This window comes from Lithobates pipiens, unplaced genomic scaffold, assembly GCF_037356315.1.
Source record: "Lithobates pipiens isolate NorthernLeopardFrog02 unplaced genomic scaffold, aLitPip1_a1.2 Scaffold_27, whole genome shotgun sequence".
NCBI classification, from domain to species: Eukaryota; Metazoa; Chordata; class Amphibia; order Anura; family Ranidae; genus Lithobates; species Lithobates pipiens.
The window spans coordinates 158,869,623-158,894,519 of record NW_027507788.1 but is presented as its reverse complement, the minus strand read 5'-3'; the positions used below and the strand labels follow the sequence as shown (position 1 = coordinate 158,894,519).

At 44.2% G+C, this 24,897-nt stretch overlaps 1 protein-coding gene across 1 annotated transcript; it reads left to right on the top strand.

The window, feature by feature from the left end:
* The first annotated feature begins 682 nt into the window (after positions 1-682).
* On the top strand, positions 683-24,897 carry SC5D (sterol-C5-desaturase). Its single transcript, XM_077457756.1, has 5 exons — positions 683-836; positions 8,127-8,344; positions 11,133-11,265; positions 13,074-13,174; positions 18,484-24,897. The coding sequence occupies exons 2-5, from the start codon at positions 8,135-8,137 to the stop codon at positions 18,901-18,903; spliced, it is 864 nt and encodes a 287-aa protein (XP_077313882.1). The 5' UTR covers positions 683-836; positions 8,127-8,134; the 3' UTR covers positions 18,904-24,897.

Sequence of the window (24,897 nt, the reverse complement as noted above, 5' to 3'; positions counted from 1 at the left end):
AGCCATCAGCCCACTGGGAATCTCCCGGTAGTCCCGATGGCCAGTACATGCCTGCAATCAAGTAGTAGAAACATCTGAAGGATGATCAGTGGAAACGGGATGGACCTGAGCTCCATTCTGAGTGTCATTGCAAAGGCTGTGATACTTATGTACATAGGATTTTTTATTTTTAATAAATTTGCAAAGATTTCAAACTTCCTTAACATTGTCAATATGGGGTATTGTTTGTAGAATTTTGAGGAAAATAATGAATTTAATACATTTTGTAATAAGGCTGTAACATAAAATGTGGAAAAAGTGAAGCTCTGTGAACACTTTCTGGAAGCACTATATATTTTTGGCAGCCTGCTTATCCCAGAAGCCTTTCTTTCAGGTCTTTGTCATCCTGCTGTATTACTGTACAGTTATGTATAGATATTAAAAAGCTCGCACACATACTACACTGAACTACATGAGGGGACCAGGAGACCCAGGCTGGAAATTGGCGGGCTTCCATCATCCAGCTACTAGACCCGTCCCCTCCTCCGCACGGGGTCCGCCTCACCCTCGCTAAAAATCCCGTCTCTTAGTAACGCTTCCGCTTTTAATCTCCGCCCCTCTCACCTTGAGAAGAGGCGGGTCCCGAGCTGACTGGAGACAACTGGGCGCCCAATCGCCGCTGTCCTCGCCGTCACATGGCCGGCCTGTCGATCGTCTCGCCAGTGCCGGGGAGGGTGACGTCACATCAGTCCATCTGTTCCCGCCCCGTTCTCCGCTGTCACAACAGAGCGCAGGTTCCGCCTACTGTCACTCGCACCTGACAGAGCGGGACACCGGGAGGGGGACACCGATACCAGGTAATAAGAACGGGGGCTGGAGGAGGGGAGAGTGTCTGTAGACCTGTACAGTGGGTATATTCTACATGTCCGTCCTGTACAAGGGTGTATATATCATGTATGCGCCCACACAGCTCAGTACAGGCCATCACCTGCACTCATTTATTGTGTACACATCACATTGCCTGTGACCCCAATGTGGGGATGTTCCCTCACTTCCTGTCCCTGTGACACCTATGTGGGGGATGGCACGTTAACCGCTTTCTACCCGTGCCAACAGTAACATTTCTCCCAGACAGGTAAAATCTGCTTTATTTATTTTCGCTAGAAAGTGACTTGGAACCCTACAAAAGTGATCTATATTCTGAAAGCAAAGGCCCCGGGGAATAAAATGGTGCTTGTTGCAATCATTTCTGTCACACGCTGTTGTACATCCATGATCCATTTATCAAACACAAATTGTCAGGCAGAAATACACCTTTATTATTATTATTATTATTATTATTATTATTATTCAGGATTTATATCGCACCAACAGTTTACGCAGCTCTTTACAACGTGAGGGTAGACAGTACACGTACAATACACTATAATACAGTAGGAATCAGAGGGCCCTGCTCCTTAGAGCTTACAATCAAGGATGAGCTCAGGCGTGTTCGCACACTCCACATGCAGAGCCCGCCAGGAAGTTGGCGCAGCGCTGCGCTAATCACAGGCAGTGAGACATTGCCCCGATGCGTGGCTGCAGAGATCGGGAAATGTCTCATTGCCTGTGATTAGCGCAGCACTGCGCCGACTCCTGGCGGGCTTTGCACGTGGAGCATGCGAACGCGCCGGAGCTCATCCTTACTTACAATCTAAGCGAGTAGGTCGAGAGATACAAGAGGTAATAATTGTGGGGGATGTGTTGATGAAGAAAATAAATGTGAAGTTGTTAAGTGGGGGACAGATAGGATTCTCTGAAGAGAAGAGTTTTCAGGGATCGTCTGAAAGTGGGAAAAGTATGGATTGTAGTACACACAAATACAATATAATACATATATGATTTTGGTAAAATACAAGAGATGATGTTACGCCCAATAAATAGATACCCAACATGTCACACTTTATAATTGAGTGGGGGAGGGGGGGAGATCTCTTTCCAGCCCTGTAAAAGTCATCAGGCACCTGTAGAGCTCCTCAGATTACTTTTACCACAAAGCCGATCGCTGGCATTACACAATGACCCCTGCAGCCAGAGCATGATCCTGGTATAACCACTTATCCCCCACACTGTATGCATAAGACCTAAGGGTGGCAAGTGGGCTTTCAAAGTGATTGTAAGACTCCATTCACACTTGTGTCACTTCCAAATCGTGCGATTAACAGTGCATTTGTTGCAATTTTGGATGAGACTTTGACCAATGATAACATACATGTTGTGACACAATTCCTTTTCCTACCACAGTGATGGCGAGGGTTATGGCTGTGGTTAGGGCTTATGTCTCTTGCAGAAGGGTTACAGCTGTGGTTAAGGTTATGGCTAGGGTTAGGTTTTGGGTTGTGATTAAGGTTAGGTTTATGGCTGGGGTTAGGTTTTGGGTTGTGGTTAAGGTTAGGGTTAGGTTTAGGGTTGTGGTTAAGGTTAGGGTTATGGCTAGGTTTAGGTTTAGGGTTGCGGTTAAGGTTATGGCTAGGGTTAGGTTTTGGGTTGTGATTAAGGTTAGGGTTATGGCTGGGGTTAGGTTTTGGGTTGTGATTAAGGTTAGGGTTATGGCTGGGGTTAGGTTTTGGGTTGTGGTTAAGGTTAGGGTTATGGCTGGGGTTAGGTTTAGGGTTGTGGTTAAGGTTAGGGTTATGGCTAGGTTTAGGTTTAGGGTTGTGGTTAAGGTTATGGCTAGGGTTAGGTTTAGGCTTTTGGTTAAGGTTATGGCTAGGGTTAGGTTTTGGGTTGTGGTTAAGGTTATGGTTGGGTTAGGTTTAGGGTTATGGCTGTGGTTGTGGTTAGACTTAGGCCGCGTACACACGGGCGGATTGTCTGTCCAACTTAGTCCGCTGAACCGTGTTTCAGCGGACAATCCGCTCGTGTGTGGGCTTCAGCGGACTTTTTCAGCGGACAATCTGACGAACAAAGTCTTACGGAATTTCCGTAAGACAGTCCGTTCAAACTTGGTTTTGTCCGTCCAAACTTGGTCTCAGCGGACAGTCCGCTCGTGTGTAGGCAAGTTGGACGGACTAAGTATGGCGCATACTCAGAAAGGGTTTACACGGCCGAAGGTTGCATTGCAGTGTATAGGACGTCTTTTTCTAGTCCCGTCGTACGTGCTGTACACGTCATCACGCACGCTTTCAGCGGACTGTCTGCTCATCGTGTGTGGTCAAGTCCGTTCATTCAAAAGTAGGACGGACTGTCTGTCGGATTGTCTGACAAACTTAGTTGGGCAGACAATCCGCCCGTGTGTACGCGGCCTTAGGTTTAGGGCTATGGCTGTGGTTAGGGTTAGAGCTTCTTTCTCTAGCCAACGAGTTATGGCTGTGGTTAGGGTTATGGCTAGGGTTAGGGCTTATTTCTCTTGAAGGAAGATTATGGTTAGGGTTATGGCTGTGGTTGTGGTTATGGCTAAGGTTAGAGCTTATTTCTTTTGAAGACAGGTTATGGCTGTTGTTAGAGTTATGGCTAGGGTTGGGGCTTATTTCTCTTTAAGGAGGATTATGGTTAGGGTTTATGGCTGTGGTTGGGGCTATGGCTACGGTTAGAGCTTATTTCTCTTGCAGGATTAGGGTTTGGGTTAAGGTTATGGAAAGGGTTACGCTAGGGCAGAGTGATGGAGAACTTTGGCACCCCAGATGTTTTGAAACGGCATTTCCCATGATGCTCAACTATACTGCAGAGTGCATGAGCATCATGGGAAATGTAGTTCCAAAGCATCTGGTGTGCCAAGGTTCATCATCATTTGGCAATGGAAATTTCTCTTTTCTCTTACAGAAGGAACACCAGGAACAGAGATGGATGAACAATTTGCTCGGGAGGGGCTTCTCAGCAGAAGGGACGGGCTGGGACAGGGGTCAAAAGCAGACTGTGATTGTTTGTGCTTTACAAAGTCACAGATAAGTCACATGTATCTCACGCAGGTGCATCTTTCATGTGCTGTTTGAGGGTTTACATTGAAACCTATGGCCCCCAAGTTGCATGAAAGTTGGACCAAGTAGTGCAGGAACTACTGTAAAGTTGCTGCTACTTTAGGTCGCACAGATATGAACGGTACTCATCGGGAAACATGGGGTGTGACTTGTCATGCGAGTTTGGGGTCCACAGTTGCATGACAAGTCACACAAATGTGAATGGGGCCTTAAGGCAGGGCTCGACAAAACCCGGTCGCCAGGTCGCATTGGCGACTAGAAATAGCGACCTCGCGCCTGGGGCAGCACAGCTGGGGGTATCCTGTGTCTGTGGACCCCCCCAGCGTGATCGCGTCGGGCCGTTCCGCCGGCGGCCGAAAATTTAGGCCGCGGCTTTGAGGCCTTCTGCGGTCCTATGATTCCTTATGGAATCTGGCGCCCTCTTGTGGTCGCCGTTGATATGACAAACCAGCAATGTTAATGAAGATTCCTCTGCCTGTATTATATTACCTGCCTCTTCTTCCCTTTATTTAGAACCCCCTAAACATTATATATATTTTTTATTCTAAAACCCTAGAGAATAAAATGGTGGTTGTTGCAATACTGTCTGTCACACCGTATTTGTGCAGCGGACTTACAAGCGCACTTTTGTTGGGAAAAATAATTTAGTTAATAAAAAAATAAGACAACAGTAAAGTTAGCCCAATTATTTTTTATATTGTGAAAGATAATGTTACGCCGAGTAAATTGATACCCAACATGTCACGCTTCAAAATTGCACCCGCTCATGGAATGGCGACAAACTTTTACCCTTTAAAATCTGCATAGGCGACGTTTAAAAAAATTCTACAGGTTGCACGTTTTGAGTTACAGAGGAGGTCTGGGGTAGAATTATTGCTCTCGCTCTACCGATCATGGCGATACCTCCTATGTGTGGTTCGAACACCGATTTTATATGCGGGCAGGACAGGGCGCGTTTAAAAATTATTATTTTTTCTGCTTTATTTTAACTTTTTTTTTCCACTGTTCTTTTAAAAAAAATGTTGTGTCACTTTTATTCTTATTACAAGGAATGTAAAAATCCCTTGTAATAGAAAAAGCATGACAGGTCCTCTTAAATATCAGATCTGGGGTCAGAGAGACCTCGGATCTCATATTTACACTAAAATGCAATTGAAAAAAAAATTGTCATTTGAAAAAAATAAATAAAATGTCCCTCTAAGAGCTATGGGCAATGACTTGGAGACGGGGGGGGGGGGGCGGCGACGGCGCTGTTATCTTCCCCTCACTCGTCTCCATGTCAGGCCAGGGACAGGTCTGGATCGTCGTCACGGACCTGGCTCCTAACTTTTTAAGCTGGCTCCTAGATTCCAAGCAAATTTGTCAACCCCTGCCTTAAGGATCTCATTTTTTATTTTTAAATAACAAACATGTTATACTTGCCTAATCTGTACAATGGTGCAATGATGCAAGCCGCTTGCTATGGGGGCACTCATGCGTGCTCACTACCGAGCTGCCTCTGTGTGTCAATAAGACATAGAATGGCTTGGCCCCGACCCCGCTCCCTCCTTACTGACTGTGATCATCAGCAGTGGGTTATAGGGAACATAAAAACATAGAAAAACTGGCACATTGAGTCTGCTGATTGAAGATCCGCTTGATTTGTGTCTAATTGCGTCACCAATTATACCAATGATGGTGTTAACCAGTTCTCATCCACGCTATAGCCGAATGGCAGCTACAGTGTGGACCTACATTGCCGGGAGGCTGTCAATAGACATCCTCCCCTTTCCTCACTTTCTAAGCGCCCTCGCGAGTGCACATCAGGGAAAATCTGTGCTGGCCATGTCCCTTGGACACAGCCAATCACAGATCACTGTAAATGGCCAGGCACAGTGGCCATTTACTATGCGATTGGCGTGGCCAGTGAGAGATGATCTCAAATGTACACATCTCTCATTGTCAGCCCTCCCTCGTCACACTGAGACCGCGTGTGAAGAGAGAGGATCTGTGCTGAATCATGAGTGACACGTATATAGTGCCCAATCAGTACCACAGTGCCAATTGGGATCAGTGTCAGTCTGTGGCATCAATAATTAATGCCCATCTGTGCCATCAGTGCCGATCTGTGCCACCTCAACAGTGCCCATCAGTTCCGCCTCATCAGTGCACATCTGTGCAATCAATCAGTGCCCATATGAAAAAAAGGACAAAAAAAAATTGGATACTGTGTTGCATGACTGAGTAATTGTCATTCAAAGTGTGAGAGCACTGAAAGCTGAAAATTGGTCTGGGCAGGAGGGGGGTTTAAGTGCCCAGTAAGCAAGTGGTTAAAGTCCAACTGAAGTTTCAGGAAATCTTAGCTTTTGCAATTAAAGTGATTCTGTGGGTGCCCAGGGTCACTGCCATAATGGACCAGTATGAGCATCATAATTGCACATTATGGAGGACTTACCTTCCATAGTGCCCTCCTCTAGCAGTGAGAGGTCCACGCTTGTCAGTCTATAGAATCCTATTCTTGGACAATTAAAATCTGCCTTCCCACCTTCCCTGATGATTTGCTGAAGGTGGCAGTTATTTGTGTGGCTATTGCTCTGTGCCTTGTCATGGTATGAAGAAAGTTGGTGGCACAAAGGGTTCTCATCTATGCTAGTTGAGGGGCTCTCATATGGAGGAGAATGGATTGTCAGATTTCTTCAGGTTTAGTAAGTCCTTGATTGGGTCCTGGAGCCTAGAGGTTTTGTAGAGCATTGGGTGGGATGAAGCCTCCAACCTTGGACCCACATTTGCCAACAATCAGCATCCTGATTGTGCAGGTGTGTACAGCCTTCTTAGTATGGGTGCAGTCTCCAGTGGGGACAGAGGAGACCGATGTGGACCAGTACAACGCTTTGGGAGAGTGCGTGTATGTGTTTGAGAATTGTCTGCAGGAGAGACAGACAAGGGCCTGAAGCCTGTGTATCTAGAACCCTGGTGCTCAACCTGCAGACCTTTGCCACTTTTCATGCACCCTCAGTACCCCTGCAGACACTCATCTGTGTATCCCTATTGCCTTGTTGTTATAGAATTAATTTCTTGCAACCTCGTGTAATATGTCTGCAGTCTCTGACCATCTCCTGTATCATGTATGCACAATCTCTGACCATCTCCTGTATCATGTATGCACACTCTCTGACCATCTCCTGTATCGTGTCTGCAGCTTGTGATCCTCTCCTGCATTTCTCCCGTAGTCTTTCTCTATAACCTGTTGTGTGTCTGCTGTCTCTATTAATGAATATTCACTGAATTTTATGTGCGGCATTTTAGTGGTATCAGGGGATGCACTTATAACCCTCTATATCAAGAAAGTTGATCACTACTGGTCTAGAATAAGCCAGGAGACTGGTATGAAGTATTGTTTTTGCCAAGGACTGCTGAAAACTCCTTTATGTAATGTTTGGAAATTTTTGTTTAACCGGTTCCCGACCGACCGCTGCAGTTATACTGCGGCACAATGGCTCCCCTGCGCGAGCCGTCGTAGCTGTACGTCGGCCCTTTAAGACGCTGTAGTATGCACGCTCGTGTGCCCGCAGTGTGTGCCCAGAGTCAATGTGAGTGCCCGGCGGCACCCGCGATTGCTCATGACATAGCGAGAACCGGGATCTGTGTGTGTGTAAACCCACAAATCTCAGGGGAAAGGAGAACGATCGTGTGTTCATACTAAGTATAAACACACACACTAAGTCTCCTCCCCTAGTCAGTCCCCCCCCCCCCCCCAGTTAGAACATACCTATTTTTCAGATACTATAACTTTTGTGCAAACCAATCAATATATGCTTATTGCGATTTTTTTTTATTTATTTTTTTTACCAAAAATATGTAGAAGAATACATATCGGCCTAAAATGATTAAAAAATGTGTTTTAAAACAGGGGTGATCAAATACCACCAAAAGAAAGCTCTATTTGTGGGGAAAAAAGTCAGTTAAACCGATGCAGTATCGTATCGCAAAAAATGGCCTGGTCATTGAGCAGCCAAATCTTCCAGGGCTGAAGTGGTTAAAAAATTGAGTAGGAAAGCCTTTAAACAACGGTTGGCAAATGGTCTGCATCTTGGAAGCGCTACATTTGAGATAGTTCCCAGACTATATATGTTGGGGCGTGTTCTTGACACGCAAGTCAAGTTAAATGATACTGTCTACTACTACTACCCATTGTGTAATTTTGTCTTCCAGATACAACCATGGATCTTGTTCTAAATGTCGCAGACTATTACTGTTTAACCCCCTACGTCTACCCGGCATCCTGGCCAGAAGATGAACCTATCCGGCAGATCATCAGCCTCTTAATCGTCACCAATCTCGGCGGCTTCGTTATCTACCTTTTGTTTGGAGCCCTCAGCTACTATTTTGTGTTCGACCACTCACTGATGAAACATCCGCAGTTCCTGAAGGTGAGGACTGAGTGGGGACGGAGATGACTTCTGGTAATCAGGGGGTTCTATCACCTGTGAATTACTGGTATGTGGATTATTGGCAGATTTATGGGATCATTATGACACAAAATCTGCAGTCTGGTAGGTTGTTGTGGGAAACATTACTTCTTTTACACATACAGTAGACCTGTGGACCTTACTACTGTAGAGTTCAGGCACAAGTCAGTGCATCCCAAGAGTTGTCAAGACATCCTACACGGCTTAAGAACTGGTAGATCTCTTCAGCACACTCCTAAAGGAGAGGTATGCCAAAAGCTATTTTTCCCATACATTCAGGGCCGACGCCATCACATGGCAGATCAGGCAGTCGCCGGAGGGCACCAGGGAGGTGGGGGGCAGTAAGTTCATACCTTTTGGATTAGTCCATAAGTCCTGGCAAATCCTGGAGCAGAGCCAAGTGTCAGAACAAGTTCCGGCACTTGGCTCCAGTCACTTGCCCAGCAGGAGCACGCTAATGTGGGCACCAGTGTCACCAGCCCCGCTGCTTATGCAGGGTGTTTAATGTCCCATACACCGCAATCTCCACTCTGCATAGCACCCGGCATCTCTTCCTGCCCAATGCCTGCCTTTCACAGAGTCTGCTCCTCGGCTGTGGTGTGTTCCTGTACACAGACAGGAGGAGGCGGGGAGGAGGAGAGACATAGCCAAGCATGCTATGAGGTCTGTGAGTATTACACTCAATACAGATGACACTTGTGGGGGGGGTATTGGGAGAGGGAACACAGCAGGGGGTGAGGAAGACAAGCTGGAAATAAATACCGGCAGTGATTTGGGGGAGGAAGGGGGCTAAGAGGATACTGTATGTCCTAGGGGGCGCTTGGAGAGGAGTGAGGACCTATGCTGGGGGGTGGATATTAAATCTGAACACCACCACCCCAGCGCAAACTATTTCTTCTCTCAAAGTGCCCCTTAAGTTGTGCTATGCCCACAGTCTCTGCCCACCTCTTGTGCTATGCCCACAGTCTCTGCCCATCCCTTGTGCTATGTCTCTGCCCATCTCTTGTGCCATGCCTGCAGTCTCTCCCCACCTGTTGTGCTATTCCTGCAGTCTCTGCTCATCTCTTGTGCTATGCCCGGGGAGGGGGACACCAATATGCACCTTCATGCGCCTTCGCCTTAGTAGACCTAAAATCCTTGCATACATTTCCTGTGGGTCACAGGAGTGTAGTTCATTTTGCATTCCTGTGACATGTTTTTAGCCAACAGCAGGCTGAAGCCCACTGCCAGCTGATGTCACAGAGCTGGTCCAGGTTCTGAAAAGATCCCGACCACATGGTCAGGATCCACCCAGAAGCCTGGACTGCCACCTGGCTCAGCCTCTCAGTGATTCGCAGACAGCCTGACCCAGGCCCTCCACAGAGCACTGGAGCAGAGAGCAGAGAGCTGCTGACTGACAGTCATGGAGGGTAGAACTGAGCGATCAGTGTTGTATGATCCACCAGAACCTGGTCTGGAGGTGGCGAGGGACAGATGCAACATCGAATCGATGATGCAACCACCTAGGTGAGTATAAGGAGTTTTTTTTCCCATAGCTCATACTTTACATATTTAGTATACCAGTAAACATGAATATCAATCTGCATTTAAAGAACAAGGGCAATCAAAGTCCATGAATTGCGTCATTCACTGCAGTTCAGTGTATATAGGATTTGACGTATTCAGGTAAATAAAGAATTTCACAATTTTCTGAGAAAATGGATTTGCCCAATTTATAATCTGATCTGCTCTTTTCCTACATCAGCAATGCGTTTTTGACATGCTGGCCACCCCACTTTAAAGATTTGCCTAGTACAGATGTATTTATCATTCATGTTCACATACTTCTACTAAGCACAAAGGTGGTAAAATAAATATTTAATGAAGACAAATATGGGGGCTTCTCTTTCTGACCTATTTTTCATCCTTTGTTATGGTGATCATCTCATCACAGGGTCAACTATAAACAAAGCCCATGCTTGCAATTAGAGTGTGTACTGTATTTTAAAATCCACCGCTTTGCTGCACCCCCCCATCACTGCAAGTATTCAACAGTTCTAGGTGCACACCTACTCCTCCCACAACACGCTTCGTGGAACCACAACAGCGTCTGGCGGGGGAACAGGTATTTGCCACATGGAGAAACAAATATGCAAAGTGATTCTCTTTTAAAGTGGACCTTACATCTCAGTGGCAAAGTCTGCTTATCCAAGATGTCCTCCTCCCGCTTCCTAAAATGCTGCATAAAAGTACCCATGGGTGCCTTCCCTGGACATCCTCCTGCAGTGCCTAGGCAAGGGTGATATCATCCTTCTTTTGCCAGATCCCCAAATCTCACTGCAGTGTTTTTCTTACAAGATTTGGACTAATCAGAATTCCCAGAGATTTTGTCAGCAGAAGGATGACGTCACCCCCTGCACTACAGAGGTCAGGGAACAGTGAGTGTATTATGTAACAATCCCACCCTACAGGTCTTTTATGTAGCATTTTAAAGAAGGGGAAGGACCTTGAATTAGTGGTCCTTGCCACCGAGGTGGAAAGTTCATTTTACAGGGTCAGGGATGCTCCAAGGGGTGTGGAGCATGAACAGTGTGAGAAGATCCTGAGTCTGGAGCTGGGCTTGAAGATGTCCTCCATTGTGGGGGTAGTTCTCTGCATCAGCACTGCCTGACCAATGCTTTTTTCAGCCGATGGAGACCTATACATCAGCAAAACTGAGTGCAGGGCTGAAGCAGTGGCGTTCCCTTATCAGTGTTATTCTTGTTTGTAGAACCAAGTCCGACGAGAGATCTTCTTCTCCCTGAAGTCTATGCCTTGGATGAGTGTCCCCACGGTCGCCCTGTTTTTTGCTGAAGTTCGGGGCTACAGTAGGCTCTATGACGACATCAACAGTTCCCCCTATGGTAAATGCCTCTCGGTACTTTCATTTTAAATACTTTATGACTAATGTGTCACTGGGATACTATGAGTAGATGGGCCGTAATCTCTGTCATTTTCATTTTCACACACTGATTGTTGGTCCTCAGATGCATATTGACAGTTTATTAAAGGCATGGTCTGACCTAACTAAGCTACAATACATGTCTAAGTGGAGATCCTATAGAGTGACACACCTATGGCTTATGTTTGGAAATGGTCACCTTATCCCTTTTGACAATTTACAGGTCAGGTTTCACCTGCCAAAAAATATGCTGTTCTACTGCTTACAATTAAAACACACGGTCTCCACTCGGGGCCTGTCAGACCTATGGCATGTCTCCCCTAGCCCTATTTTTTATTGTAAACAGCTATGACTAATGACTAATCACTTGAACACCAGGCCTTTTCTGGAACTTTTTGTTTAAAAGTTTAAATTTGTATTTCTTTGCTAGAAAATTACTTACTTAAACCCTAAAACATGTATGTATGTATGTTTTAGGGCTTAAGTAAGTAATTTTCTAGCAAAAAAATACAAATTTAAACAAATATATTATATTTAGCAGAAACCCTAGAGTGGCAATTGTTGCAAGATTTTATGTCACACAGTATTTGCGCAGCGGTCTTTCACAGTCTTTCACACACAATTTTTTTTGGGGAAAAATACACTTTAATGAATAAAAAAAAAAAAGAAAAATGACATATTTACTCTAGTCTTTTTGTATAACGTGAAAGGTGTTACGCCAAGTAGATACTTAACGTGTCGCGCTTTAAAATTGCGCACGCTCGTGGAATGGCGACAAACTACCGTACTCAAACATCTCCATAAACAACATTTTAAAACTTTTCACAGGCTACCTGTATAGAGCTACAGAGGAGGTCTTGCGCTAGAATTATTTCTCTCACTCTACATGTGTGGGTTGAATGCCGTTTACATATACTTGCGTGACTTACATATGCGTTTCTTTTCTTTTCTGGGCGCAAGCATGGAGGGATGGGGTGCTTTACATTTTTGTTATTTTTTTATTTTACTTACTATTTTTACACTGTCACTTTTTTATTTTATTTTTTTCACGTTTATTCCTATTACAAGGTTGTTTATTGTTTCTGATCATGCACAGTCTTTCGTATCATCTTATTTTTCTAGTATGAAAATCGTACGAAAATGGTACACATTAAACAAAAATCGCTTGCTCTGTTCACGTACGAGAAAAATTTTGCCGTTTGTCCCTTCGCAAATTTTCATTTGCAAAGAAGGATGTGGAAAGTTGTGTACACACTATATGAAAATTGAACGATCGTGCCTTGTACGGAAATTGTCGTCCGATTTTCTCATAGTGGGTACCCAGCTTTACAGTTTGTAGATAATTTGTTTCATTACATTAGCACTACCATGAGGCATACACCTGATGCCATGTGACCCGCAACAGGAAATTGTCTTGTCCCTTTGGCACATAGCAAGCAATGTACAGACATAGGGGGATCAATCAGCCATGACACTTCAAACTGTAGCCACAACACGTGAGCCCCTCATTGTCAGGTAGGGCAAACAAACAGGAAAGGTGATTTGAAAGTGTACATTGCCTTTTTAAAGTAAATGTAAATGAATGAAATCAAAACATTTATTTAAAACATCGTCTTTTTGTTTTAAATAAAAATAATAATTTTTACTGATAAGCGCTAAATAATTACTCAATTCTAAGTGAGTGGTTCTCTCTCTTTTTTTTTTTTTTTATCACGGTTTGTGGTGACTGTTAGATGGTGGTGGATAAGTTGTCTTGTGATTTCATTTCAGGCTGGTTTGGAGTGATCCTGAGCATGTTCTCCTTCCTGTTCTTCACTGATATGGCCATCTATTGGATCCACCGATTCCTGCACCACAAGCTCATCTATAAGGTATGGTATCCAGGTGTGGGGGCAAATGGAAATGCAGATGAGATGGGTGTGCTAGGATTGAACACTTGCTTAGCTCGCTAGGACAGACAGCAATTATTAGTGCCTTGCTGCTTAGGGCTGGTTAATGAAAAATTGCAATCAATATTTGCTGTTGTACTCTCGGATGAAACCGATTGTGATAGTTTCTTCTATGTGTAGACGTGCTCTGCCATCTCTTCACTTCTACTTTAGGCCATGTGTAGCAAGTAATCATTACTATTTAAGTAGATAGAAACCCTAGCTGAATAACATTTAAGGCTGGGTTCATAACTATGCGAATTGGATGTGGATTTCCTGCATCCAATTCGCATGACAGGAGAGTGTGACTGGCTCTCAATGGAGCCAGGCTAATACACCTCCGGGGAGGCTGCAGTCTGCATGTAGAAGGGGTCCTGTGCGTCTTTGGCTTCCAAATCGCGTGTGAATTCAGGCAAAAATTCAGACCTGATTTGCACCTGAAGCGATGACCAGGGACGCACTGGACCCCCGCTGTGACCCAAGGCCACAGCAAGTGTGAACCCGGCCTAAAGCCTGTCTCCAGGCAGATATTAACCCCACTCCTACCACCTCTAACCCATCCTGCACAGTTTTTTTTTATTTATACTTTGGGAAGAAAGACTTACCTAGGTTTGCCATCTAGGGGTCTCGCCAGTGCCATTTCCAGCTGCAGGGAATCCTTAATTTGTCACTGCAGATGTCCCAGTGCTAGACCCTCGTCCTGACATCACTCCTCTTCTGGATCTTGAGAGAACCCCACCGCAGGACGTGTTATGTAGACAATGACTTGGCCATCCTCAAAGAAGGACACCACCTTTCTCAAACAGAAGAGTAGATTGAGAGCTGGATTGTAGCTTGACTGCAACTTTAGGTGAATAAAAAGTGAGGTGGGGGGGGGAGATAGCTTTCATTTGCTAAAGCACTGCATGGCATAAACATTTCCAAATTAAAAACGGAAACACTTGTTTTCTGCTTTTCTTCTTTTTGTGTTACATGTCAGTGCTGCTCATCTCTCTCACAGGCTCTTTGCAGCCGCATCATGTCTGCATGCACTCCAACGATTGTTGCATGGCATTTCTCAGGGCAGGTTTCCTGATAGTATCAACAGTGGGCCATGCCTATGTAATGTGTGCTGAAACAGCTGCGTGTTTCCATTAGAAGTCTGTGTGACAAGGTACAGTGCCTTGCGAAAGTATTCGGCCCCCTTGAACTTTTCAACCTTTTGCCACATTTCAGGCTTCAAACATAAAGATATAACATTTTAATTTTTTGTGAAGAATCACCAACAAGTGGGACACAATTGCGAAGTGGAACGAAATCTATTGGATAATTTAAACTTTTTTAGCAAATAAAAAACTGAAAAGTGGTGCGTGCAAAATTATTCGGCCCCTTTACTTTCAGTGCAGCAAACTCACTCCAGAAGTTCAGCGAGGATCTCTGAATGATCCAATGTTGTCCTAAATGACTGATGGTGATAAATAGAATCCACCTGTGTGTAATCAAGTCTCTGTATAAATGCACCTGCTCTGTGATAGTCTCAGGGTTCTGTTGAAAGTGCAGAGAGCATCATGAACACCAAGGAACACACCAGGCAGGTCCGTAATACTGTTGTGGAGAAGTTTAAAGCCGGATTTCGATACAAAAAGATTTCCCAAGCTTTAAACATCCCAAGGAGCACTGTGCAAGCGATCATTTTGAAATGGAAGGAGTAACAGACTACTGCAAATCTACCAAGACCTGGCCGTCCCTCCTAAACTTTCAGCTCAGACAAGGAGAAGACTGAACAGAGATGCAGCCAAGAGGCCCATGATCACTCTGGATGAACTGCAGAGAACTACAGCTGAGGTGGGAGAGTCTGTCCATAGGACAACAATCAGTCAAACACTGCACAAATGGCCTTTATGGAAGAGTGGCAAGAAGAAAGCCATTTCTCAAGGATATCCATAAAAAGTCTCGTCTAAAGTTTGCCACAAGCCACCCGGGAGACACACCAAACATGTGGAAGAAGGTGCTCTGGTCAGATGAAACCAAAATCCAACTTTTTGCCCACAATGCAAAACAATATGTTTGGCGTAAAAGCAACACAGCTCACCACCCTCAACACACCATCCCCACTGTCAAACATGGTGGTGGCAGCATCATGGTTTGGGCCTGCTTTTCTTCAGCAGGGACAGGGAAGATGGTTAAAATTGAGGGGAAGATGGATGCAGCCAAATACAGGACCATTCTGGATGAAAACCTGTTGGAGTCTGCAAAAGACCTGAAACTGGGACGGAGATTTATCTTCCAACAAGACTATGATCCCAAACATACAGCAAAATCTACAAAGGAATGGTTCACAAATAAACGTATTCAGGTGTTAGAATGGCCAAGTGAAAGTCCAGACCTGAATCCAATCGAGAATCTGTAGAAAGAGCTGAAAACTGCTGTTCACAAACGCTCTCCATCCAACCTCACTGAGCTCGAGCTGTTTTGCAAGGAAGAATGGGCAAGAATTTCAGTCTCTCGATGTGCAAAACTGATAGAGACATACCCCAAGCGACTTGCAGCTGTAATCGCAGCAAAAGGTGGCTCTACAAAGTATTAACACAAGGGGGCCGAATAATTTTGCACGCCCCACTTTTCATTTTTTTATTAGTTTAAAAAGTTTCAAAAATCCAATAGATTTCGTTCCACTTCAGAATTGTGTCCCACTTGTTGGTGATTCTTCACAAAAAAAATTTTTTTATATCTTTATGTTTGAAGCCTGAAATGTGGCAAAAGGTTGAAAAGTTCAAGGGGGCGAATACTTTTGCAAGGCACTGTAACAATGTAGGAGCACAATTGGGACACCGAGACAGGGTGTTGTCATCCTATAACAGGAAGTGCCTGAACAAGAGCATTTATGGGAGGATCGCCACCTTTCTACTGAAAGCTGAAAATTTAAAAATATTATATTAACTCCTTGAGCTCCTTTTCTATTCTTGAATGCTGCTGCCTGTTTCTGTTTTAATGTCATCCTTGAGTCTACTCTCTTCATTGATCCCTCTCCTTATAAATCTTGACCAACCAAAGGCACGGGATTCCTGACTCTTTATGTCAATTTGTTCTCCTGAATCTTCCAGTTCCTGTTTTTTATTTGTAATGTTTAAAGTCAACCAGTCAATTCATATTGTGTATGCTGGTAACACTCCCTGTCCCAGTGGAGCCCTTGGATCCCAAGCCTGAGCTACATGCATATAAGGCCTTATCTTCTATTGAAGTTGGCTTTAAGCTTCTATATCATGGGTCTTCAAACTATGGCCCTCCAGTTGTTCAGGAACTACAATTCCCATCATGCTTAGTCATGTTTGTGAATGTCAGAGTTTTACAATGCCTCATGGGATGTGTAGTTTTGCAACAGCTGGAGGGCCGTAGTTTGAGGATCCCTGTTCTATATCTTCTTGTGCAAAGCCCTGCCTCCTACCATTCAAAAATCCAATGCCAGGGCTGTTGCCGGTCGGTGAGGTTTTGGCATTAAACTGTTGAGTGGCAGGGCGTGGGGCTTAGCGGTTAAAGTTCATATTTCTACCTTGTTTCTTTTTACAGCTAAACGTAAAGCATGATCACATACAGAAGCCTCAGCAGGGCCCGACAAATTTCTATCCATGTATGAACAGGCTGATTGTACCCAAGTGGATCCATCAATTGACTTGAGTATAACCAGCCTATCGGATTTTTCTGCATGGTATTACTGCCAGCAGCTATAGCTGCTAACAGTAATCATTGAATTCTGCTGACCAGGAAGGCTCCCAGCCAATCCCATCCCCACCTCAACCCCCGTTGACAGAATACAATAGCGCTGTGGGAGCCATTCCCCCATCAACACTCACTGTGTTGATGGGGGAATCTATCGATTTTTCTATTCTTTCACCCGTGGTGGAAGGAAAGAAAATCGATTAATCTATGGAGACTTTTATTTGAATTCAGGTCATGCACAGCCATGTCACCCATACAATGGGATTGCTCAGTGGAAATACTACAAGCCCCATAGGGACTGTGTACACTAACCATTCTTCCCTCACCCCCTTATAATCCAGTCACACTTTCTCCAGCCCAGGTCCATATCTCTGCACAAAGCTGAGGCTGGGGGTAAAGCTTGTGCATTGCACCCATGACGCACTGATTGCAGGTGCAACATTCTACAGGCTTCAGTGCAAAAAAGTAGTAAATGCACATTGATAATGAGTTTACTTGCATTATAGAATTTACTACTACTTTACTAGATGGACCTAGCCTTTAACCCACAGTAACATTTTGCCCATTCAGTCATATAGCCCTCCTAGACATGTATTGTGTGCTTAAGCCTGGTACACACTGAGTTTTTTTTTTTCTTTCAACCCAGCAGAATGAACGACAAAAAAAGCTCAGGAGGAGCTGCTGTACTAACGATCTTCCTGCTGAGCTATTGTGTTCTGACAGGTGCCGATCGGCAGACCCTTTTCAGTCATGTACCATTTGACAGAAGCCAGACGTTCAGCTGGCTTGTCGGACCGATTGCTAAACAACACAGGCTGAATGTCGATCGGTTTCTATTGAACCGTCTGATACCGCCCAATATTTGATCCATGTGTACAGCCCTTTGCCAAACCATGCTTATTCACTGGATTTCCATTGATGCATTCTAAACTGGTAGCGCTAGTTTATACTGATGTCTGAGCTTGGACACAAGTGGGTGGGCTGGGTGGTAGAGGGGTTGATGTCATGTGTACCTGTTATAGGTCAGTGAGAGAGGGTAGCCTTAGGCCGCGTACACACGGGCGGATTGTCTGCCCAACTAAGTTCGTCAGACAATCCGACAGACAGTCCGTCCAACATTTGAATGAACGGACTTGACCACACACGATGAACAGACAGTCCGCTGAAAGCGTGCGCGATGACGTGTACAGCACGTACGACGGGACTAGAAAAACGACGTCCAATACACTGCAATGCAACCTTCGGCCGTGTAAATCCTTTCTGAGCATGCGCCATACTTAGTCCGTCCAACTTGCCTACACACGAGCGGACTGTCCGCTGAAACCAAGTTTGGACGGACAAAATTACGGAAATTCCGAAAGACTTAGTCCGTCAGACTGTCCGTTGAAAAAGTCCGCTGAAGCCCACACACGAGCGGATTGTCCGCTGAAACACGGTTCAGCGGACTAAGTTGGGCAGACAATCCGCCCGTGTGTACGCGGCCTTATACTTCTCTCAGCACAGATTCCCATTTATAAAACTAGAGTAAAAGCAAATGTTATACTTATATTTTTCAGACTATCCACAAACCCCACCACAAGTGGAAAGTGACATCACCCTTTGCCAGCCATGCCTTCCACCCCATTGATGGCTTCATGCAGAGTCTTCCGTACCACATTTACCCCTTCATCTTCCCTCTACACAAGGTCACCTACCTGGGTCTCTACATCTTTGTCAACATCTGGACCGTTTCCATACACGACGGTGACTACCGTGTCCCCAAACTCCTGGAGAGCATCATCAATGGCTCTGCCCATCACACCGACCATCACCTGTACTTTGACTACAACTTTGGCCAGTATTTCACCCTGTGGGATAAAATTGGAGGATCCTACAAGAACCCCTCAGCTCTTGAAGGAAACGGTCCACTTGATCTTTGCCGGAAACTGGAGGCCAAAGAGCACCAAGAAAATGGCATGGCCAAGAAGAGCAACTAAGACCCATAATGGAAAACATTTATATACCGATCAGTACGGACCACATCACTATATCATACCAGCTCAACTAAAATCTATATACAGGATGGCAGTAATTAAAGTGGAACTCTGGGCAGACCTGTTAGGGGTACAAAAATATTTGTTTTCTGTAATGAAGGTCTTCACTTGGCCCAGTGCTGGGTCAAGGTTCTTTAGTACCCAAGGCAAAAAGGCTAAAGTGTGCACCCCCCCAGCTGTGAGCTACCTTCATAATAGATTGCAAGTTTTGCCCCATTTGCATCCCCTTCTTGCTGAAGCGCCCAAGGCGGCCACCTCTGCTGGCCCTTCATCTGAGCCCAGAACAGTGATGCTGGGGAAATGGTCAACAAACTGTTTCACTTCTGCTGGACACACTAGGGTTTTAAACCAGAGGGCAGGCCAAACATTGGGCAGGCCAATGTGCCATTGCTCTCTCCCAGTTAGGGAAGAGCATAACACAAAGTATCTGTCTTCACCCTGGGGGGAGGGCAATACTAAATTTATAATAAAAGGTATTTTTTTTAAATATCTGTGGTAGAAGAGGAGCTTTATGGCAAAGTGTGTGTGTGTGTGTGTGTGTGTTGGTATTTCTTTGTTCAGAGTTCCACTTTAAACAGCATACAGGGCTAAATAGGTTGGTCCTGATAGAAGTATCACAGCTCAGCAGCTAACTGCAGAGTAGATATAAATATGGGAGTTGCTTCACTTGCCAATAGGATCCCTGACATGTGCAAATCTTCATAATCCATATTAACCCCTCTGTTCTGGAGTCATTGACTCTCCAGCTAAGGAACTGCAGGTCCTAGGAAAACATATTTTCTTAAATCAATAACTGAACAGTCCTAACACAGACATGTATATGCATGTTCAGCTAGAGCTCTTCAATTAAAAATAAAACCTCCCTGCTGATTGGAGAGCTCTAGCTTTGTCAGCATGGAGTGCCTCTGCAGAGAGACCACTGCTTTCACAGACAGAGCAAGAGTCCTACTATACAGCATGCTGGCATGGGACAGGCTTTTCTACTCAGATTGTAGATGCTTTCTAAAGAAAGCAAACTGTAAGACGCGTTTAGTTTCGATGGACCTGAAAGTGATTTAAATAATGTTCATTTGGGCTTTAAAAATCACCTGTACTGTTCCAATAAAGCTAATGCTGTGAAGGAGGATGGAAGGGACGGTAGATGGTTCGCTCTGCCAGTGATAAAGGTTTAAGCATTTTTTTCATATAATGCAGAACCTGGCTTTTTTTCAGGACAAATTGGGTCTTCTTTTGGTGGTAAATGTTAATGGATATGTCCTGATTGTGATTCAATATTTAAAGAAAAAGTTATTTTAACTGTATATTTGACTTGCCACCAAAAAAATCAATATAAAATAAATTCTCCTATTCTTGATGTGCCTCGGGATACTAGTTATGTGTGTAATTTGCTTGCATGGGCTTCCCAATTATTTAACAATAATAGTGTCTCATAGTCTCATAGTCTCATAGTGATCATGTGATTGGAAGCCCATTATTCAGGCACCCAATCATCACAGTGGGGTTGATTTACTAAAACTGTAGAGTGTAAAATATAGTGCAGTTCTGAATAGAAACCAGTTGGCTTCCAGGTTTGTTTGTCAAAGCTTAATTAAACAAACTGAAGTTAGAAGCTGATTTGCTACCATGCACAGCTACACCAGATTTTCCACTCTCCAGTTTTAGTAAATCAACCCCATTGTGACTGGGAGCTATCGGTGATGCTGAGGATTGGTGATTGAATGTGATCCAAATACAAAACGGAGATGCATATTTGTGACAGCAGGAAAGGGTTAAAGCTTACTTTAAAGAGGAAGTAAACCCTGATGGGTTTACTTCCTCTTACATTTCCAGCAAAGGTAAAGCATAATGGACTACTATGCATCGCATAGTAGTCCATTATGTGTCACTTACCTGACACAGGAGCCAGCGAAGTCACCGCTGTCCCCTGTAGTTCAGAGCGTCCATCTTCTTGGTGGGTCTCGCCGCTCCGTCGCTGTCATTCGGCGAAGCCGCAATGACGTCACTCCCATGCATGCGCGCGGGAGCCACCACTCGCGGCATATCGCTGTTGACCGAGGCGCGCTCAGCATGCGCCGTAGACAGCGGTGCCTGTCTTTTGGCAAATATCTCCTTAACCGTATAGGTTTAGGAGATATTTCTTGGACCTACAGGTAAGCCTTAATCTAGGCTTACCTGTAGGTCGAAGTTGGTTGTAAGGGTTTACAAACACTTTTTAAGTAGAATTCCAGGTTTCATGTCACTTTAAACATTACAAGCTGGCCTACATGAACTATTTCCATTACATAATGATGCGCTGTAATGTGCTCTAGTAGCATAAGCTACATACAGTAAGTGGCGCTGTGTTCCGGCAGCTGTAGGGATGAATTTCCTTTTTACTGCTGGAATTTAAAGTTTTGAGTTCTGAGTTTGTTTGTTTTTGTTTTTTTTTAACAATGTATACAGGGCTTCCTGTCATTTGTCAAGGTGGAGAGGTGGGCAGATGACGTCACAATTTCCACCCCAACCAATCACGGGAAGTATTGTATTCATTGATATAAACACAAGGCTTACCCTAAATATCCGAGAAGCATTGAAGTCCGACTCTCTTTTTTTTATTTTTTTATTCTGGCAGCAGAAGGGAAGTCGCTCGTACTGCCAGAACACAGCGCTGCATACTGTACTTAGCTAATTCTACTAGAGTATAATACACAGAGGGTGCATCATTGTGTAGTGGAAATACAGGCATACCCCACTTTTAAGTACACAATGGGGTTTATTTACTAAAGCTGGAAAGTGCAAAATCAGTCTCACTTCTGCATAGAAACCAATGAGCTTCTAACCCCAGCTTGTTCAATTAAGCTTTGGTAATAAAACATGGAAGCTCATTGGTTTCTATGCAGAAGTGAGCCTGCTTTTGCACTTTCCAACTTTAGTAAATAAACCCCATGTAGATTGTTTGTTTGTCCCAGCCTGACCCAAACAAACTATTTACAGTGATAGGAAAACTGAATTCTACTTTAAGAACTAGGGTTGATTTACTAAAACTGGAGCATACAAAATCTGCTGCAATTGTGCATGGTAGCCAATCTGCTTCCCAACTTCATCTTTTTCCATTAAGCTTGACACAAAAACCTGGAAACTGATTGGTTTCTATGCAGCGCTGCGCCTGATTTTGCACTCTACGTTTAGTAAATCAACCCCAATGTGCCTCTGTACTGTTGCCTGTTACTTCAGCATTGTTAGTAAATTAGCCTGTAGATGAGCTTTGTGTGACAGACACACTGCCATGTAGAAAACTATCTGCAAACTTGGACATACATTATGAGATCTTCATTTGTCAGTCCAACCAATATTTACCACAAGTGGGGGTCTTCCCGCCTGGATTTTTCTAGGGCCGTTAACACTGGTTTGTTGGTAAATTTAGCAGAATTGAATAATCGAGATCTCATTGTGTATGGCTGACCTGTTTTCACATCCTTGCATCATTACAGCTGCCCTGTAGAGATGGGTGGCATGGCTTCCCCATGGCCCTCTTTGCAGCATTTGTTCAAGTTACAGTTGATTTTTACTGACATCCTGCTTTATGCAGTCACCTGGAGTGATGCTCAGATCTGTCTTTAGGGAATATCTGAAGGTGCATATTCATATTAAGTAATTGTGATATAATTCTACAATGCCAGCATGCAATGTGCAGCAGAGTTTCCGTTTCCTTTCCTCTTTCCTGTATAACCTGTGTAGTACGGACACAGACCAGTCGTGTGTACACAATAACGAGGACAGATTTTGCCCTTGATATGATAAGATGCCACGGAGTGACATTCAGGTATAAAGTCCTCGGTGTGGCTTTCATCTCATTTGGGTTTAATGATTATACTGGTTTTCACTTTGCAGAAATGCTTCTTTTCTCGTCCAGATCTGATTGATGTTGGCCTTGAAGGTGATATTGGTGGCTCTTACTGTGAAATATATGATTGCATTCATTAGTGTTGGGACATTAGCACAGTGTGGGGTGCAGTTGGAGCCGCTTATCCTTTGTGGTCACAGATAGATGATCAGGTTAGTTCAGATACAATGAGGGTTATTTACGAAAGGCAAATCCACTTTGCACTGCAAGTGCACTTGAAAATGCACTCAAAGTGCACTTTCAAGTGCAGTTGCTCTAAATCTAAAGGGTAGATCAGAAATGAGTGGAAGCTCTGCTGATTTTATCATCCAATCATTTGCAAGGTAAAATGCTCTTTTTTATTTTCCTTGCATGTCCCCCTTGGATCTACAGCAACTGCACTTGCAGTGCAAAGTGGATTTTCCTTTAGTAAATAACCCCCAATGCATCCTAAAGATCCTGTTGGGCAATGAGAATGTGGCGCCTTGCCTTAATATATAAGTCCACAATATGTTCCCATTTGAGTGTTGTGTTTTGGTTATGTTTGTAATTTCACAGGACCCATAAACATTAGGGAACCCTTCGTTAGGAAACTGACTCCCAAACGACCTTCTTTTCACCTGAGCCCTACATACGAGGTCTTTCCGGAAAGTATCCAGCCTTTGTTAATATACCGAAAACAGTTTGCGTGGCATTGATGTAACCTGGCAGGCAAGGAGAGCAGACTGGAATGTGCATGCATGAACAATGGCAACTTTACTGTACTAGTCAGCAGGAGCGCTATACACTGTTAGGTGAGCATGTGTACTGTGTGGCCGTCGCATTCAAAATGATGGTGCGAGTAGAGCGACGAATCTGCATCAAATTTTGCGTACACTTGAAAAATCCTCTGGTAACTCTTCAGAAGGGTTTCGGGGATGATGCAATGAGCGCAGCGCAAATAAAAGTGTGTAATAGACACTTCAAAGATGGTCGAAATTCTGATGAAAGTGATTTGCATTCTGGAAGGCCTGCAACAAGCAGAATACCTGAGAATGCTGAACATGTACAGGCTGCAATCAACAAGATCGGTGACTGGCAGTGCGAGAACTAAAAGCTGATCTGCGTATTCCAGAAACTACTGTGTCAGAGATTTTGGTGCAGAATCTTGGCATGAAATGTGTCCTGGCAAAATTCATATGTACAATTGTTTCTTGTATATGCTTCAATAAATTCCTCTATTTTTCATATTTCATGGCTGGACACTTTCTGGACAGACCTCATAAACATTTGCATCTGTGTCCTACAGCAGAACCATTGGCTGTGAACCCTTGGAGTCCACCTCCAGGGGTGCTCTGAGGTTTCTTTGCAAATCATTTCCTTAATGATTTTTACTCGTACCTCTTGAATAACTATCAACAGCATCTGGCAGTGTCTGGAGGTAGATTTAGAAGGTTCTCCAGTTCAAAATGTAATGAGGCAGGGAGAACCTGAATATATACGATAGATTTCCCCCATAAGAAAATCCCAAATGTTAGATCTGGGAAATGGACAGCTTCACCTGCTGATGCCAATGGGGCAGGGCTGGGCATGCGCTGAATCTTTTTTTGCTGATAACCTGTAGCACCAAGAGATGGTCCATAGGAGCATGATGGCACACAAAAAGCCAGACAGCTACCTTGCAGGTATAGGTGTACTCTTCAAGAAGGATCAGCTTTCCCTGCCTCATTATAAGAAATAAAACAAAACTAGGGAGTTGTAGTTTTAGTTCTTTCAGTGCCTATGCACCATATATAATTGTGATCAGTGTCTTTATTTTTGTTTGGGTTTTGGATATTGAAACTAGCTGCAATGAATTATTAGGCATGGCGGGTCGGAGTTTGCATTCGGGAGGGTCAATCCTGTGGAAGTTTCATTAATTTTCATTCTCATATCAAACTTTTCTTCCAGGATAATTTCAGCTGCTTGAGCCTGCTCCTATTTGCTGATGATTTGTGTTTAATTTAAACCTGTACATACTGTATGTTTATCCACTGGATGCGTGTGCCAATAAAATGACTGTATATTTTACATAAAATAAAAATTCAAATAGCTAA